Raw genomic sequence first — 15,494 nt, 5'->3', positions numbered from 1 at the left:
CGAAGGTGAGGGAGGGCAGCACCAAGACGCAAACCTGGGTGTCCCTTCTCCTGGGCCTGCTCCTAACTGCCAAACAGAACTGCCCGGCAGTACCCGGCACGCGTCTGCCAGTCCAGAGGGGCCGATGCACCCCCTATTAGCTTGTTTATCCCTTTGTCACTTTGTCATAATTCTGAGAAGTTTCTTCTTTTAAAAAAATTCATTCTTTCGTTAATTTCTAATTAAACAGACTGCGTTAATACATTCTCGTTGTAAGTTTAACGCTCTGATACAGCTAGAAGTCTGCTTAGACCTCATCTCAAGCCCTTCTCAGAAGTAACCCGATCATTTTCAAAGCTATGCATTTTCATAAACACAGAGGTCCATAAATTTTATTATAATTTTTATACATACGATATCACACACATGGTTCTGAAGCTTGCTACTTCCCAACTGTATGTCTTTGAGATCTTTCCTTGTCACTATATATAATATAGCCACCAAGTCCAGCAATATAAATATTATTTGACCACGTACCTTAATATTCATAGTAATAAACCACAGTGGCCTGTTTCTGGACGTGGTGGCCACACAGGGCAGCTTCACTTTTTTGCTCTCAGCAGTGTCACAGTGTTCCACAGTGCCTTCACGTAACCATCTCCTCCTAACTGACAGTTAGATGGTTTCTTGTTTTGCCATTGTGATATCAGAGTACACATCCTATATGTATCTCTTTGAGATACAGACTTGGAGAGAGAACCGGTGGCTAAAGGGTATACTATGTTTTCATTGTAAACTGCTTCCTAAGGAGTCTAGTCCAATTTACACTCCCCAGGTGGCTAGTACCCAGAGTCACAGTGCCCTCAGTGGGAGGCTGCCGAGGACACAGCTGTGCTGCCCCAGCCTTCCCTCCCAGGCTCAGCGCCCTGGCTCCTGCAGCGTCCCCCTGAGACACTCAGCAGATCTCGAGAACGGGGAGGAGCAGTCGAGGGACAAGGCACACACCTCCACGCTGCGCTTCTGAGCGGAGAGCTGATGGCAAGGCTGGCAAGGCCCGCCTGGCCCAAAGCCCCGCTGTGCACTAGCTGTCTCAGTACCCACAGAAATACTGGGCGCACCCTGAGGTGGGGGACCCTGCCTTGCATTGAATCCTAGGCACAGTAGCTGCTCAGCAACAGGTGTTGAGGCCAGGTCTCACGACACATTCACCATAACGTCCTGGGGTGACCAAGAGATGATGGAGTTTTTTCTCATGGCCTTGAACGAGGTTTCAATGTTGGGCTTATTAAGTACCTACACCATGTGCATGGGTCTGGAACTCATAGCCAGGACACCATCTCTGCTTTCACAGAGTACAGCGTGGTAGCAGTAGCAGGGAAAGAGTTGGGGTGCTGAGTGCTGTGACAAAGTGGCCCCCTGGGGCACAGACCACAGGATGGACTGAGCACCTCCCTCCTACCGTCCCCTTCTATGCTGAGCTCGCCTCCCCCAGTGCTGACGCTGGGTACTGCCAATCCCCGGTCTGACTCTCTTCCCTACTAGGGACAGGAACTATGTGTCTCCACCACTGTATGCCCAGGGGCACATCCAACAGAGGTCTCCGAAACGCTAGCTGGTTGGCAGAGGGAGGGAGGCAGTCAAGGTGCTCCACGTGGGTTTTGCTCAAAAACTTTACCTCTAACATTCTTCATATGCTGTTTTAAGATTGGACCTTACAGTCCATCAGAATTAATAGTAAAAAGAAGAACCCTAAAGTTTCATGTGTTTAACTAGGTGGCAACTCTTACAAAACCTAGTGGGCTGGCCTCGGCCTGAACAGGCAGCACAAGTGCTACAGTTGCTGCTTGCTAATGTGTGATCTGACACAGTTTCCAAACATGGCTAACTTACAGGTGAAATTATAAAACAACAGGCATGTGCTAGTGTAGTGAGGTTAAGATGTCTCTTTTTGGCCAGGTGTGGTGGGGCTCACACCTGTAATCCTAGCACTCTGGGAGGCCGAGGCGGGTGGATCGCTTGAGATCAAGAGGTTCAAGCCCAGCCTGAGCAAGAGTGAGACTCTGTCTCTCTACTAAAAATAGAAAGAAAGTTAGCCAAACAACTAAAAATAGAAAAAAAATTAACCGGGCATGGTGGTGTGTGCCTGTAGTCCCAGCTACTCAGGAGACTGAGGCAGGAGGATGGCTTGAGCCTAGGAGTTTGAGGTTGCTGTGAGCTAGGCTGATGCCACGGCACTCACTCTGGCCCAGGCAACAGAGTGAGACTGTGTCTGAAAAAAAAAAAGACATCACTTTTTAATCACTGTCAGCCTGTTTCTGGTGCCAGATGACAAAGCTTCTGAGTGGTATGGTGGCAGGTGGGCCCTTATTTGCCCACTTTCATAAAGGAAAGCTTTGTGTGCACTGCAGTTGATGAGTTGATGGCCTAAGAGCCCACCTGCCACCATACCACTCAAAAGCCCAGAAACGTGAATGCTTTTTCATTCCTTCATTCCAGTTCTAAAAGTATACCCTAGGACAGAGGTCCCCAACCTTTCTGACACCAGGGACTGTTTTCATGGAAGACAATTTTTCTATAGACTGGGGGTACGGTGGGGATGGTTTCAGGATGATTCAACCAAATTATATTTATTGTGTACTTTATTTCTATTATTATTACACTGTAATATATAATGAATGATTATACAATTCACTAAAGGTTGGGGACCCCTGCCCTAGAACATAGATTCTTATGGGTTTCTATCCCAGGGAAACTCAAAAACAAACCAACAAGCCCATTTATAGAAAATCACAAAGCGTGAGACATATTAAAAGATCAGAAAGACTTTCAGTAAAGAAAGCTGTTTAACCCAGTTGTGTCCATAGGTTTTGTTCAGAATACTTCTTAGTAAGTACATATTTAAAGGATTTACTATGGGCCAGGCGTGGTGGCTCCTGCCTATAATCTTAGCACTTTGGGAGCTGGAAGGATTGTTTAAGGTCAGGAGTTCGGGATCAGCCTGAGCAAATGCAAGACCCTGTCTCTACCAAAAATAGAAAAATTTGGCCAGGTGTGGTGGCATGCCTGTAGTCCCAGCTACTTGGGAGGCTGAAGCAGGAGGATCACTTTAGCCCAGCAATTTGAAGTTGCAGTGAGCTGTGATGAGCCATTGCACTCTAGCCCAGGTGATAGGGTGAGACCCTGTCTCCAAAAAAAAAATAATAATAATAAATGAAAAATAAAAAAATAAAAAAAAATTAAAGGATATAACATAACTCTCAGCATACTGCAGACACACTGAATGGATCTGACTGCTTAGTTTTATAGATCAGGGAACTGAGTGCCCAGATATCCTTTCTCCTACAAAGGTTGTATTCAGTGAAAAGTATTATGGCGAAGAGTACTTTATGTCTATAAGGCACCAGCGCAAACCAGGAACCCATCTGAGTTATTGAATTGCAAATGAGACTTCTGTTTCTGACCATCATGAAATAATTGGTATTGGACTTATCCTCCTGCCCTAAACAACTACAAAACAAGAAAAAATATGAATCCACTATTTTTTTTCAGACAGAGTCTCACTCTGTTGCCCCGGCTAGAATGCCGTGGTGTCAGCCTAGCTCACAGCAACCTCAAACTCCTGAGCTCAAGCAATCCTCCTGCCTCAGCCTCCCGAGTAGCTGGGACTACAGGCGTGCACCATGCCTGGCTAATTTTTTGTATTTTTAGTTGCCTGGCTAATTTCTTTCTATTTTTAGTAGAGATGGGGTCTCGCTCTTGCTGAGCCTGGTCTCAAACTCCTGACCTCAAGCTATCCTCCTTGGCCTGCCAGAGTGCTAGGATTACAGGAGTGAGCCACCATGCCTGGCCAACACAGCTGTTTTTGGCATTAGAAAACTGGCAGCTTGCGACTGTGATCACTGAACAAAGGGAACATGAGTTCAGCCCCGCATTCACTGTAACATCCTGGCCTGGAAGCAATTTATAAACCACAATACAGGGTTGGGAGTGCTGGACAGCAACAGTCTTATTCAGCCAAGGAGAGAGTGGTGGAGTCCAGAGTGGAGAAGACGCAGTGTATCAGAAAAGACAGCAACTCAACTTTATCAACATCATATATACAATGTCTAAAAGAACAAAAAAATTACTATGTGTTTGATTAAGCAAGGAAAGGTGACATGTAATCTAAAGTAAAGCCTGAGATAACCCATATATTGTAATTAGTAGATAAGGGCTCTTAAGACAAATATCCTATGACTATAAATACATTCAAAGTAATCAAGAAAAAGATGGAAATAATTGATGAACAGATGAGGAAATCTCTGCAGAGAACATAAACTATGAAAGAAAACCAAATACAAATTCTAAGACTGAAAAGTACAATATCTATAAGAAAGATGAGGTCTAGTGGCTCATGCCTGTAATTCCAGCACTTTGGGGGACAGAGGTAGGAGGATTGCTTGACCCAGGAGTTCGAGACCAACTGGCGGCAACATAGTGAGACCCCGTATTTACATAAAAGAAAAAAAATTAGTCAGGCATATGCCATGCCTGTAGTCCTAATTACTTGGGAGGCTGAGGCCAGAGGATCTCTTGAGCCTAGGAGTTGGAGGTTACAGTGAGCTATGATGCCACTGCCCTCCAGCCTGGGCAACAGAGCAAGACCCATTCTCTAAAAACAATCAAATAATTAAATGGAAAAAATTCACTGGATAGTTACAATAGCAGAAAGCATAGTACAGAAAAAATGATAATGTGATCTTGAGGAAAAAGCAATAAAAATTATCCAAACTAAAAAGAGGGGGAAAGATATATTTTTTAATCATAGGCTCAATGACCTGAAGTCAATGTCAAATGGTCTAATATGCTGGTAATGGCAATCCAATACAAGAGGAAATGGGGCAGGAAAAAATATTTGAAGAAATGAAGGTCAATACTTTCTAAAATTTCATGAAAGATAACAACATACAAATCAAACAAACTCAACAAACCCGAGGAAGGAAAAATATAAAGAAAACTACACTTAAACACATCACAAACAGTTGAAAAGCAAAATAAGAATATTAAGGAAAAAGATAAATTACATAAAGGGGAACTATGGTAAGAATTTTAACTGATATTTCATCAGAAACAATGGGAGTTAGAAGACAAGGCAGGAACATTTTTAAGGTGCTGAGGAGGAAAAAAAAAGCTTCTCAAGCCAGAATTCTATATCCAGCACAAATATCTTTCAAAAATTGAGGATGAAATAAAGAAATACATAGATTTTTAGAAAATGCTGGCACAGCTGATCACTGGCAGACTTGCACAACAAGAAAGGCTAAAGAACATTCTTCAGGCTGAAGGGAAATGAAGCCAGACGAAAACATTGATGCATAGGAAAAGATAAAGAGCATCAGGCGAGGAGCGGTGGCTCACGCCTGTAATCCTAGCACTTCGGGAGGCCAAGTGAGAGGATCACTTCAGCCAGGAGTTCGAGACCAGCCTGCACAACAAGCAAGACCACGTCTGTACCAAAAAAAAAACCAAAACAAACAAAAAAACCCCTATATATTGGCCAGGCGTGGTGTGCCTGTAGTCCCAGCTACTTGGGAGGCTGGGGTGGGAAAATGAGTGGAGCCAGGGTGATAGAGCAAGACACTGTGTCTTTAAAAAAAAAAAAAAAAAAAAAGAATTAGATATGGGTAATACATGCGCAAATGTAATAACTATCTTAGTTTCCTTAAAATAACATCACACCATGGGGTTTATACATATGTAGAAGTAAAATATATAAGGATACCATAAGGATGGTGGGGGACAGATCATACTTTTATTCAGTCCTTACATTTCACATGAAGCTGCATGGTAATGCTAAGCAGACTGGTAAGTTAAACAAACATGCTGAAACCTGTAGAGCCATCATTTAAAAATCAAAGAAATAAAATTAAAAGCCAATAGAGGAAATAAAATGGAATACTAAAAAAAAAAAAAATGTGATGAACCCAAAAGAAAAAAGGAAAACAAGAACAAAAAAGATACAAAAATAGAAAACAAATAGCAAGATGGTAGACTTAAATCCAATCACAGATAATTACATTAAGTTTACATGAACCTGACACTCCAATGAAAAGGAGAAATTGTCAGACTGGATAAAGCAAGGCCCAATTCCATGATGTCTGCGGGGATGCATTTGAAATACAAACACACACATGAGTTGGAAGGTCAAGCACGCAAAAAGATACGTCAAGCAATAAGGATAAGAATGTTCATGAGGCTATATTAATACTTGGATTTTTAAAAACCACTTTTTAAGAAGTATTACCAAATACAAAGAAGGGAGAAATTATGTAATGATAAAAGCATAAATTTATCATTCAAGACACAATTATAGATGTATGTATATCCAACAATGGAGCTTCAAAAAACATAAAACAAAAACAGTATTAGAGACATAAACAAATCCGTATCATCACACTTGGATAAAAAAATTAAAAAGGATATAAAGGATTAGAATAATAATATTAAGCAAGTCCATCTGATATTTATAGAACTCAACATCCAATAACTCCAGAATAAAATTCTTCTCAAGTGCATGGGAATGTTTACCAAGATAAATCACATGCTTAAGCATAATTAAGTCCTAATAAGTTTCAAAAGACTGAAATCTTACAGAGTACGTGCTCTAACCATAAAGGAATTAAATTAGAAATCAGTAATAACAGAGTATTTTTTTTAAATCCCCAAATAGAAACTGAACACTTCTAAAAACCCATGGGGTAAAGAAGAAGTTACAAGGAAAATGAGAAAATATTTTGAACTGAATGAAAATTTAAATGTATCAAAATCTGTGTTACAAAACCAGGTTTAGAGGGAAGCTTATGGTCTTAAATATATTACAAAAAAGGAAAAGTTTAAAATTGATCATCTAAACAGAGTGAGTAGAAGGAAGAAAATAATAAAGATCAGAGCAGAAAAACAGGGAAAATCAAACAACCAGAGAGAAAAACCAACGAAGTAAAAAGCTGGTTATGTGAAAAGATGAATAAATTGTAAACCCCAAGCAAACCAGATAAACAAAAAATAGAACATAAAAATGTAAAATATCAGGATTAGAACAGGGGCTTTCACTACAGGTCCTTGAAAAGAATGTTATGAACTTTATGCCAAAAAACCCAACAACTTAGATGAAGTGGAGAGAATCCTTGAAATACACAAACTACCAAAACTGACACAAAAAGAAAAATCTGAATAGCCTGATATCGAGATATTACATTGTATGAAACATTTCCTACAAAGAAAACTCCACGTCCAAATGGATTCAATGACAAATTCAGTCAAACATTTAAGGAAGAAATTATACAAATGTCACATTTTACTCTTTCAGTATACAGAGGAGGAGGAAACACCTTGCAGTTTGTTTAATTATGTCACATAACCCTGACATCAAAACCTGACAAGAGAAGAAAATTACAGACCAATGTCCCTTAGCAGCACAGACAAAAAAATTCTTAACACTAACAAATTCAATCAAGCAATATATAAAAATAATACAGAATGACTGAAGATGCATGTAAAATAATACATCATCAGTCTTAGGAATGCAAGGTTGATTTAACATCCAAAAAAAAAATTGATGCAACTCACCAAATTAAGATAAAAAAGGAGAAAAATATGATCACCTCAACAAATACAGAAAAAAATTACAGAATTCAACATAACGATGAGATTAACTGCCAGCAAATGAGGAAGAGAATTCCCCTCAGCCTGATAAAGGGTTTCTGTGAAAATCCTTCAACTAACATATTTTATACATGAAAGATTGATTGCTTCCCCTCCTAAGATCAGGAACAAGGCAAGGATGTTCATTTTTACCACTCACATTTAACATTATAATGGATTTCTAACCCACTGCATTAAGGCAAGTGAAAGAAATAAAAATGCATTAAAAACTGGAAAGAAGTAAAACCATCTTTATTCAAAAATAATGAAAAAAACTGTAACATCTTTACTGAGATATCATCCATATAACCATAAAATTTATCCATTAAAAGTATATAATGCAGGCCAGGCACGGTGGCTTGCGCCTGTAATCCTAGTACTTTGGGAGGCAAAGGTGAGAGGATAGTTTGAGGCCAGGAGTTGAAGTCCAGCCTGAGCAACACAGCGAGACCTCATCTCCACAAAAAATAGGAAAAAAAAAAAATTATCTGGGCATGGTGGCATGGACCTGTAGTCCCAGTTACTCAGGAGGCTGAGTAAAGAGGATCGTTTGAGCCCAGGAATTTGAGGTTGTAGTGAGCTATCATGATGCCACTGCACTCTACTCACAGTAACAGAACGAGATCTTATCTCAAGAAAACAAAAAACCCAAAACTAAAATAACGTATACAATTCAACAATTTTAGTATATTCAGAGTTTTGCAACCATATCACCATGATCTAAATTTTAAAAATCTTCATCATTCCAAAAAGAAACACCATACTCATTTGCAGTTACTCCCTACCCCTCCTAGAAAATAAAAATTTTAAATACCATTTACAGCAGCATCAAAGAATGTAACATACTTTGGATTCAAAATAATCACAATAAAAAAAAATTTGAAGGGGCTTTCTGGTAGAAATTGACCAGTTTTTATTATTTTATTTATTTGGAAAAGCAAAAGACCTAGAATAACCAAAATGACTGTGAAGAACAACAAATTTGGAGAAATTATTGCGGTTTCAAGCCTTATGATAAAACTACAGTTAACAAGACAATCAGTTATTAGCTTAAAGACAAAAGAGAATCCAGAAATAGATCCATATATACAGTTTGAGGATCCCTAATCTGAAAATCCAGAATGCCCCAAAATATGGAACTTTGAGTGGCAACATGACACTGAAAGGAAATACTCATTGGTGCATTTCGGATTTTAGATTTTCAGACAGGGAATGCCCAACTGTAAATATAACACATATATTCCAAAGTCTAAAAAAATCTGAAATCTGAAACATTTCTGGTTCCAAGCACTGTGGATAAGGGACACTCGACGTATCCAATCAATTGACTTTGCTTTCAAAGGTGCCTGCAAAGGTAAATCAATGGGGAAAGTCTTTGCAACAGAACCTTACCTCACACCACACAACAAAATGAATTCAAGATAGAGCTGAATTTTTCAGCTCCATTATAATCTTACGGGGACACCATCATACATGCAGTCTATTGTTGACCAAAATGTCATATGGTGCATGACTGCATATATATCCTACTGGTTCTGTCTCTCAAGAACCTTAATACAACTTGATTCTAGAAATATACTAAAATTGATTAGAATTCTAGATTCTAGAATATACTAAATTCTAGATTAGAATTCTAGATTCTAGAATATACTAAAATTGAACCTTAATAAAACTTGATTCTAGAATATACTAAAAAGTCCTACAAATATAGGATATATTTGTCTATTTGTCTTATAACAAAAAGACACATAATTCAATAAAAAATAAGCAAAAGACTTCAACAGACACTTCACTAGAAACATATATTTAATTTAGGAAAATAGTATATACACACAAACACATGAAATGGTGCTCAGCTCATCAAGTTATCAGGGAAATGAAAATTAAAACCAAGTGCTGACAAGGATGTGGAACACATTGCCGAGAGGAGTAAAATGGCACAACTGCTTTGGCCAACTATTTGGCAAGTTCATAGGCAGCTAAACCTACACCTGCCCTTTGGCTTAGCAATTCTACTCCCAAGTATTTGTAAGAACATATTGCCACAAAAAAGGACTTGAACTAGAATGTTCATAGCAGCTATATTCATAATGGCCAAAGTCTAGACTGCCCAACTGTCTAACAGGAAGATGAAAAATAAATTATGAAATATATAATAGATTATTCCTTAGCAATAATAAGATACTAAAATGCACAATGAGACGGGTGAATCTCAATAAACTGTGCTGGGTAAAAGAAGTCAGGACCAAGGGGATATGATCTCACTGGCTCATCACTCGGTTACCATGGAAACTAATCTGTGCTGATACCAATCAGAACACTGTGACTCAGGCTGGGGACTGACTGGAAGACAAAATGAGGCAACTTTCTAGGGTGATGCGTGTACACGTTTGTCAGAACTCACCCATCAAGGTGTGCATATACGATCTGTGTATTTCTCTGTACTGGAATTGTGTCTCAATACAAAAACATTTTTTGAAACACAAATGCATTCAAAACTTTCTGAGAAAATGTCAGATGGAGTTGCTGAGAATACTAGATATCGTGTCTGTAGGCACAGACCACCTGCACAGATCAATAAAGGACAGAATATAATACCTGTTAACTCTCCTTGGGCATTTCTCTGGCTTGATATCCAATTCATAATGATAGATGTCAATTTTGGGGATGTCCATTTCGAAGAAATTGGCCTGTAATTTGATTGTTCTCCCGGAGGTCCCAAAGTCAGGTCTGGGTGGAGGCTTGAAGGCATATCCTTGGATGGGGGGTGGCGGCGGCGCCGGAGGCGCAAGCACTGGAAAACAGCAGAGAGGAGACCCGTTACGGGGACAGCGGACTTCCTCGGCCCTCCCCACTCCTCTTGGCCCCGAGCCACCCCACACCCACTCTGGTACTTCCCTTCGCGCCTAGCCCAACACCACATTTCCACAGAGGTGGCATCTCCACAGAAAGCCAATTATTTACTACAATATACTATAATAACTCATTAGGCATCACACTCGCCATGTGCACATTCTTTGCACATGAGGATCTAAAAAGATGAGGCAGTGTGAATTATCAGCAAGGGAGACATGGTCAAAGGGACAAGATTCATCTGTACTTAATGGGGCCAAAACTGTCAACGGGGCATCCTTCCTTTGTTGCTGTTTAAACCATTAATTTACACAGGAAATGCAGAAATAAACTTCATCTCAAGTCTTCAGCAATGACATATGAGAAAAATTCAAACCACATCAGCTCAACAAGCCCATCCACTCCCTTGGGGACTGACGGCTTCTCCCTATGAGGCACTGAGGTGGAACAGCGACCACACATGGTCCCTGTTCTCCAGTGGTGTCCATCTACCCAGCAAGAAGAAACTTTGAGGGTAGAAACAAAGTTAAACCACAAATAGTTACATTTTTGTCCCAAGAAACATCCAGTTACAAAGCCACAGAAATCTGGACCCATGGTCAATTTCAATTTCTGAGCCAGGAACATTCTCTAAGTGGAAGAGAATAACTGTCCCCTTAAGGGTCCCCACAGGACAAAGGGGTCACCATGGAACATGAGAATGTCAGACAGGTAGGTAGAGCAATGGCTGGTGAAGCAGAGCTGAGATGCCGGCTCCAAACCAGGCTCCTCCACCCACCACTGCCCAAGGGCCCCCGGCTTGCACCGCAGCTAATGGCTTTATGTTACTTAAATCTGACCAAGCACAGATTAAGCCCATTTCTCTGGCTGGTCCTATTTCTCCTAAGTAGCCTCCTCCAAAACCCTACTCCTTCTACAGCATTTGTAACGGGCAACAAGAAACTTGTGAACCTGCTTGCAATACTAACCTACATTAAAAGCAACGAGGAAAATGCAAAGGCAATTCACAAAACATGTAATTTCACAAGCTATCTTCTTCTTGCTTTTAGCTTTTAATAATGAAAATACTGGCACTTCACAGGAAAGCATGTGGCATATACAATCACAAGTTAGAGCCGCAGAATTTCTCAAGGCAGAGGAAATGGGGCGGGGCCCACCCTCCCTCATCTTGGGGAAGGAAACTACCACTGAAGATGAGGAAACCTCTGCGAGCCTGAATCCTCGGTGGTATCTTAGATCTATTCTGATCATTCACACGTATCCCAAGTATAAGCTGCCAAAACACGCTGGAGGATCAGAAGCAAAATACTAGCGAGGAGAGTCCAGCAGGAGTGTGGACGGAGGAGCCCCACATGCGAATGAGGACGAGGGCGGAGTGTGCCGGCCCCAGTGCAGGCCACTGTCCCCGGAGGGTGAGCACCTGGCCCCAAAGGGAAATAACACACAAGATGTAAACCAAAGGTACGAGAGGCCAGAAGAAGGTGTAAATGGGCACGCACACATTCATCACATTTGACACACATGGTTTTAAAAATTAAGTCTAATATCACCTAAAGATGAGTTCTCCAAGCATTCGCTGCTGAATGAGGGAAAGCCCGAGTAACAGTCAATAGGAGGTGGCACCTGGGAGGATGTCGCCAGGGAGATGCCACTGAGCTGGGTGCCCACAGAACAGCAAGCCAGTCCCAAGTCCCCGCCGATGTCTTAAGGCCCCATCTCCATCTCCCCACTACTGCCAGGCTGCCCAGCGCACTCTGGTTCAAGAGATGTGCTCCAGCGTCTCCATCCTCCAAGGAGAAATTCAGGTTCTCTGTCCTGCGAACACTCCCTCCAACACCCAGCTCATCTTCCCGCCCCCCGGCCACAGGCAGCATGCGCAATCAGGCTTCTCATCTGGCAACTAATCAAGCATTTTGTTTTAAATCCATTTCTGATTGTTTCTGTAAGTGTTGATCTTATTTCCGGATCAGGGGTCAAAACCCTTGGCAGTGGGAAGGCAAATCGTTCTTATTCATCCAGAAATTCCTGGAATGTAATATAGGCATACCTCGGAGATTGTGGATTCAGTTCCAGACCACTGCAATAAAGCGAATGTTGCAATAAAGCGAGTCAAGTGAATTTTTTGGTTTCCCAGTGCATATAAATGTTATATTTACACAATAGTCTATTAAGTGCGCAATGGCATTACGTCTTTAAAAAATGTACGTACCTTAAATACTTTATTGCTAAATATGCAGACACAGAGACACAAAGCGAGCACATGCTGCTGAAGCACGGTGCTAAGAGACTTGTTTGAGGCAGGGTTGCCACAAACCTTCAATTTGTAAAAAATGCGGTTATCTTGAAGCATAATAAAACAAGGTGTGCCTGTAGTTCGGAGGGACCCCAGCTGTTCCTGGGAAGGGCAATGATTCCTCCCCACACGCACAGTTGGCAGCACCCTCAGCACTTTAACAATTTATGCATTAGGCCGGGATTCCTACCTAGAGTGAGTGCTGAGGGCAGAGCCCAAGGCCCAGAACCCAGCACAGCAGCAGGTACAAAACAGGTGCCAAGGGTTTACTGATTTGCGGATCACTCCACGCCTTTAAGATTCCATTTTTAGAGCCACATCTCAAACAGCAAAAGGGAAATGTGTAGTGAATGAGTGATCGACTTCCTGTCTGAGCAACTGGGTCACGAGGACCAAGAAGTTTCGGTGTGTGTAGCAAATGCCGAGAGGAGGGAGCTTGTAAGCAAGCCGTCTGCAGGACGCGATGCTCCTCCTACAGAAATCCCCCAGCAGGTCTGCACTGGCCCTGGCAGACCATGCTGGGTGAACCCTGCCCCCAAGGGCCACCTCCTGGCAACCCCCTGGCCATGGGGGCTCTCATCCCTAGCCCTCCCTCTAAGTAAGGGACAGGGACCAGGGGAAAGCTGGCACACGGAAGAGGAAGGTGAGGACTCCCAAGGTTCTCAAGGGGCTGCATGCCTGGGTTGGGTGGGAGGAGCTGCAGAAATTCTGTGCCCCAAGAGACAGTTCTGCTTGATGAAAAATCACCAACAGTGGCCCTGCTAAGAACATTGTCTAGGAACTTTTGCTTATACCCAACAAACTTTCAAGATGGGAGGGTTAACAGCCTCTCGACGGAGGGAGTAGGGCACGAGACCCTGGGGAGCTGCCAGGTCTCGGGAGAGGAGCGCAGGGAGCAACCTGCAGGATGCCTGTGTGTGGCCTAGGCCACCCATGGATGCCCCAGGTTCCCCAGCAGACAGGCCTGGTCACAAGAGTCACATCGTTGGCACTAGAATGGCAATACAGCCTCTGGCCTCACAGCTGACCAGTGAAAAGGCTGGGAAAACAGTCCCCGACCCCCTGGGCACCACACAGGCACCAGGGGAGTGGCCAAGTGGACACGTGTGCTCACCGCATCACCATGGGTGTGTGGCAGGAGGGCTTCAGTAAGGCATGCTGGACCCCCCTTGGAGGGAAGGAACCTTGGCCACCTTCCAGAAGATCTCCGTACACTGCCTCGTCATGGACAAGCCCATGTGACGAGAGGGTGAGGGGGGGACCATCCTGGGCATGCAGCTCCACCCCTGGCTATTTCCACTCAACCACAGATCCTTCTAAACCAGCCCCTGAGGGTGACACGCCCCCCTGAATGAAGAAGGCTTGCTTCTCTGCCCATTGGGAGACATGACTAGGTGACTGCGTTCATGTACTATAGCTTTTTCCTTGATTACCAAAGCTTACTACAGAAGATAGAAAAAAACACAAAGAAAATAAAAATCACCCATAATGCCAGTACTCAGAGGTAATCCCTGTAAAATGCCAGACTTTTTCTAGGCACATATATATAATTCTGTGCACATGTGCTAACTTGGGATTAGGCAGTTTTGTGCCCTGCTTCTTGTATTTAACATTACATTATGCGCATAAAATATTCTCTAAAACATCTCTAGTGATTGCATCACTCACTGAGTCATCACCTACTGATGCCACTTCGGTGGTTTCCAAATTTTCACTTTCAACAGTATAAATGCTTTGCTGAAGTGCCTTTGCAGAGCACCTTCACCTACACCCCAGGAGAGGGACCAGGACCCACACGAAGGCGCGCAGTGCCTGGCAGACACCGCCCGCCGCCCCCCTCGCACACTTCCTTCCACCAGCCGGTGCAAACACACCCTCCCCACAGCCCTGCCTTTCCCCAGCCCCGTCTCTCACCTCCATTGACTGCTGGGTCTGACCCTCGTCCTCGGGCACTAGAACCACCACCACAGTCCCCAGCCCCTGCACGCACGCTGGCACTTCCTGCCACCTAGAACGCCACAAGACACTGTGTGCGTGAGCCCGAGCCTGGTGTGAGATGCTGCTGCCCACTTCTCAGCCTCCCTCCAACCTGGCCTCACACCCCAGCTCCACCACCTCCCATGGCACCAGTTCACCCCACAATTTTGTGATTCCCTCCCTTTTTTGATGTCCTGTGCTTCTCTGAGAAACAGGTAAACTCTCTGGCCCTCTCCCTCAGGACAAATGCTACACACAGAAAGCTTGGCAGGTGAATCACTGGGGTCACCGAGTTACAGCCAGGCCAGCCCTACCCGCCTCTCTGCTGTGGCCTGCACCTGTGGAGCTGGTCTGGCTCCCTGAGGCCCATGTCGGGCCACAGAGTGTCCCAGGACCAGCCCTGACCAGAGTGCCCTGGTAGGAGGAGCCCAGCTGGCCATTTGAAAGCCAGAGAAGCCAGCTTGGGAGGGGAGAGTCCCCCTGGAACCAACAGCAGGAGTTCTCCACCTGGGGTCTACTCAGAGAACTTGGGGTACTTCAGATGTGGATGGGGAAAATTTTTCAACTGTGTTTCACTAACCTCTAACTGGAACATAGCACTTCCTGCCACTGGGAATGCGAAAAGCCACAGCAACATCAGCAGAACCTGCAACACTGACAAAAGGCACAGGTGTGCCCATGTCACTTGGCAGCCTCTACCTATGCCACACAG

The 15,494-nt window shown here is 43.2% G+C and overlaps 1 protein-coding gene across 3 annotated transcripts in view; it reads right to left on the bottom strand.

Moving 5' to 3' along the window:
• The window catches only part of AGO2 (argonaute RISC catalytic component 2), a 113,451-nt gene that overhangs the window by 53,681 nt on the left and 44,276 nt on the right, over window positions 1-15,494 (bottom strand). For all 3 annotated transcript variants that reach the window (XM_045560805.1, XM_045560807.1, XM_045560806.1), the window contains exon 2: window positions 10,258-10,453. In XM_045560805.1, the coding sequence (XP_045416761.1) occupies window positions 10,258-10,453 (196 nt within the window). The remainder of the gene's footprint in view (window positions 1-10,257; window positions 10,454-15,494) is intronic.

Source organism: Lemur catta, chromosome 9 (genome assembly GCF_020740605.2).
Source record: "Lemur catta isolate mLemCat1 chromosome 9, mLemCat1.pri, whole genome shotgun sequence".
NCBI classification, from domain to species: Eukaryota; Metazoa; Chordata; class Mammalia; order Primates; family Lemuridae; genus Lemur; species Lemur catta.
The sequence above is the reverse complement of the archived record's forward strand: the minus strand, read 5'-3'. Positions and strand labels throughout refer to the sequence as shown.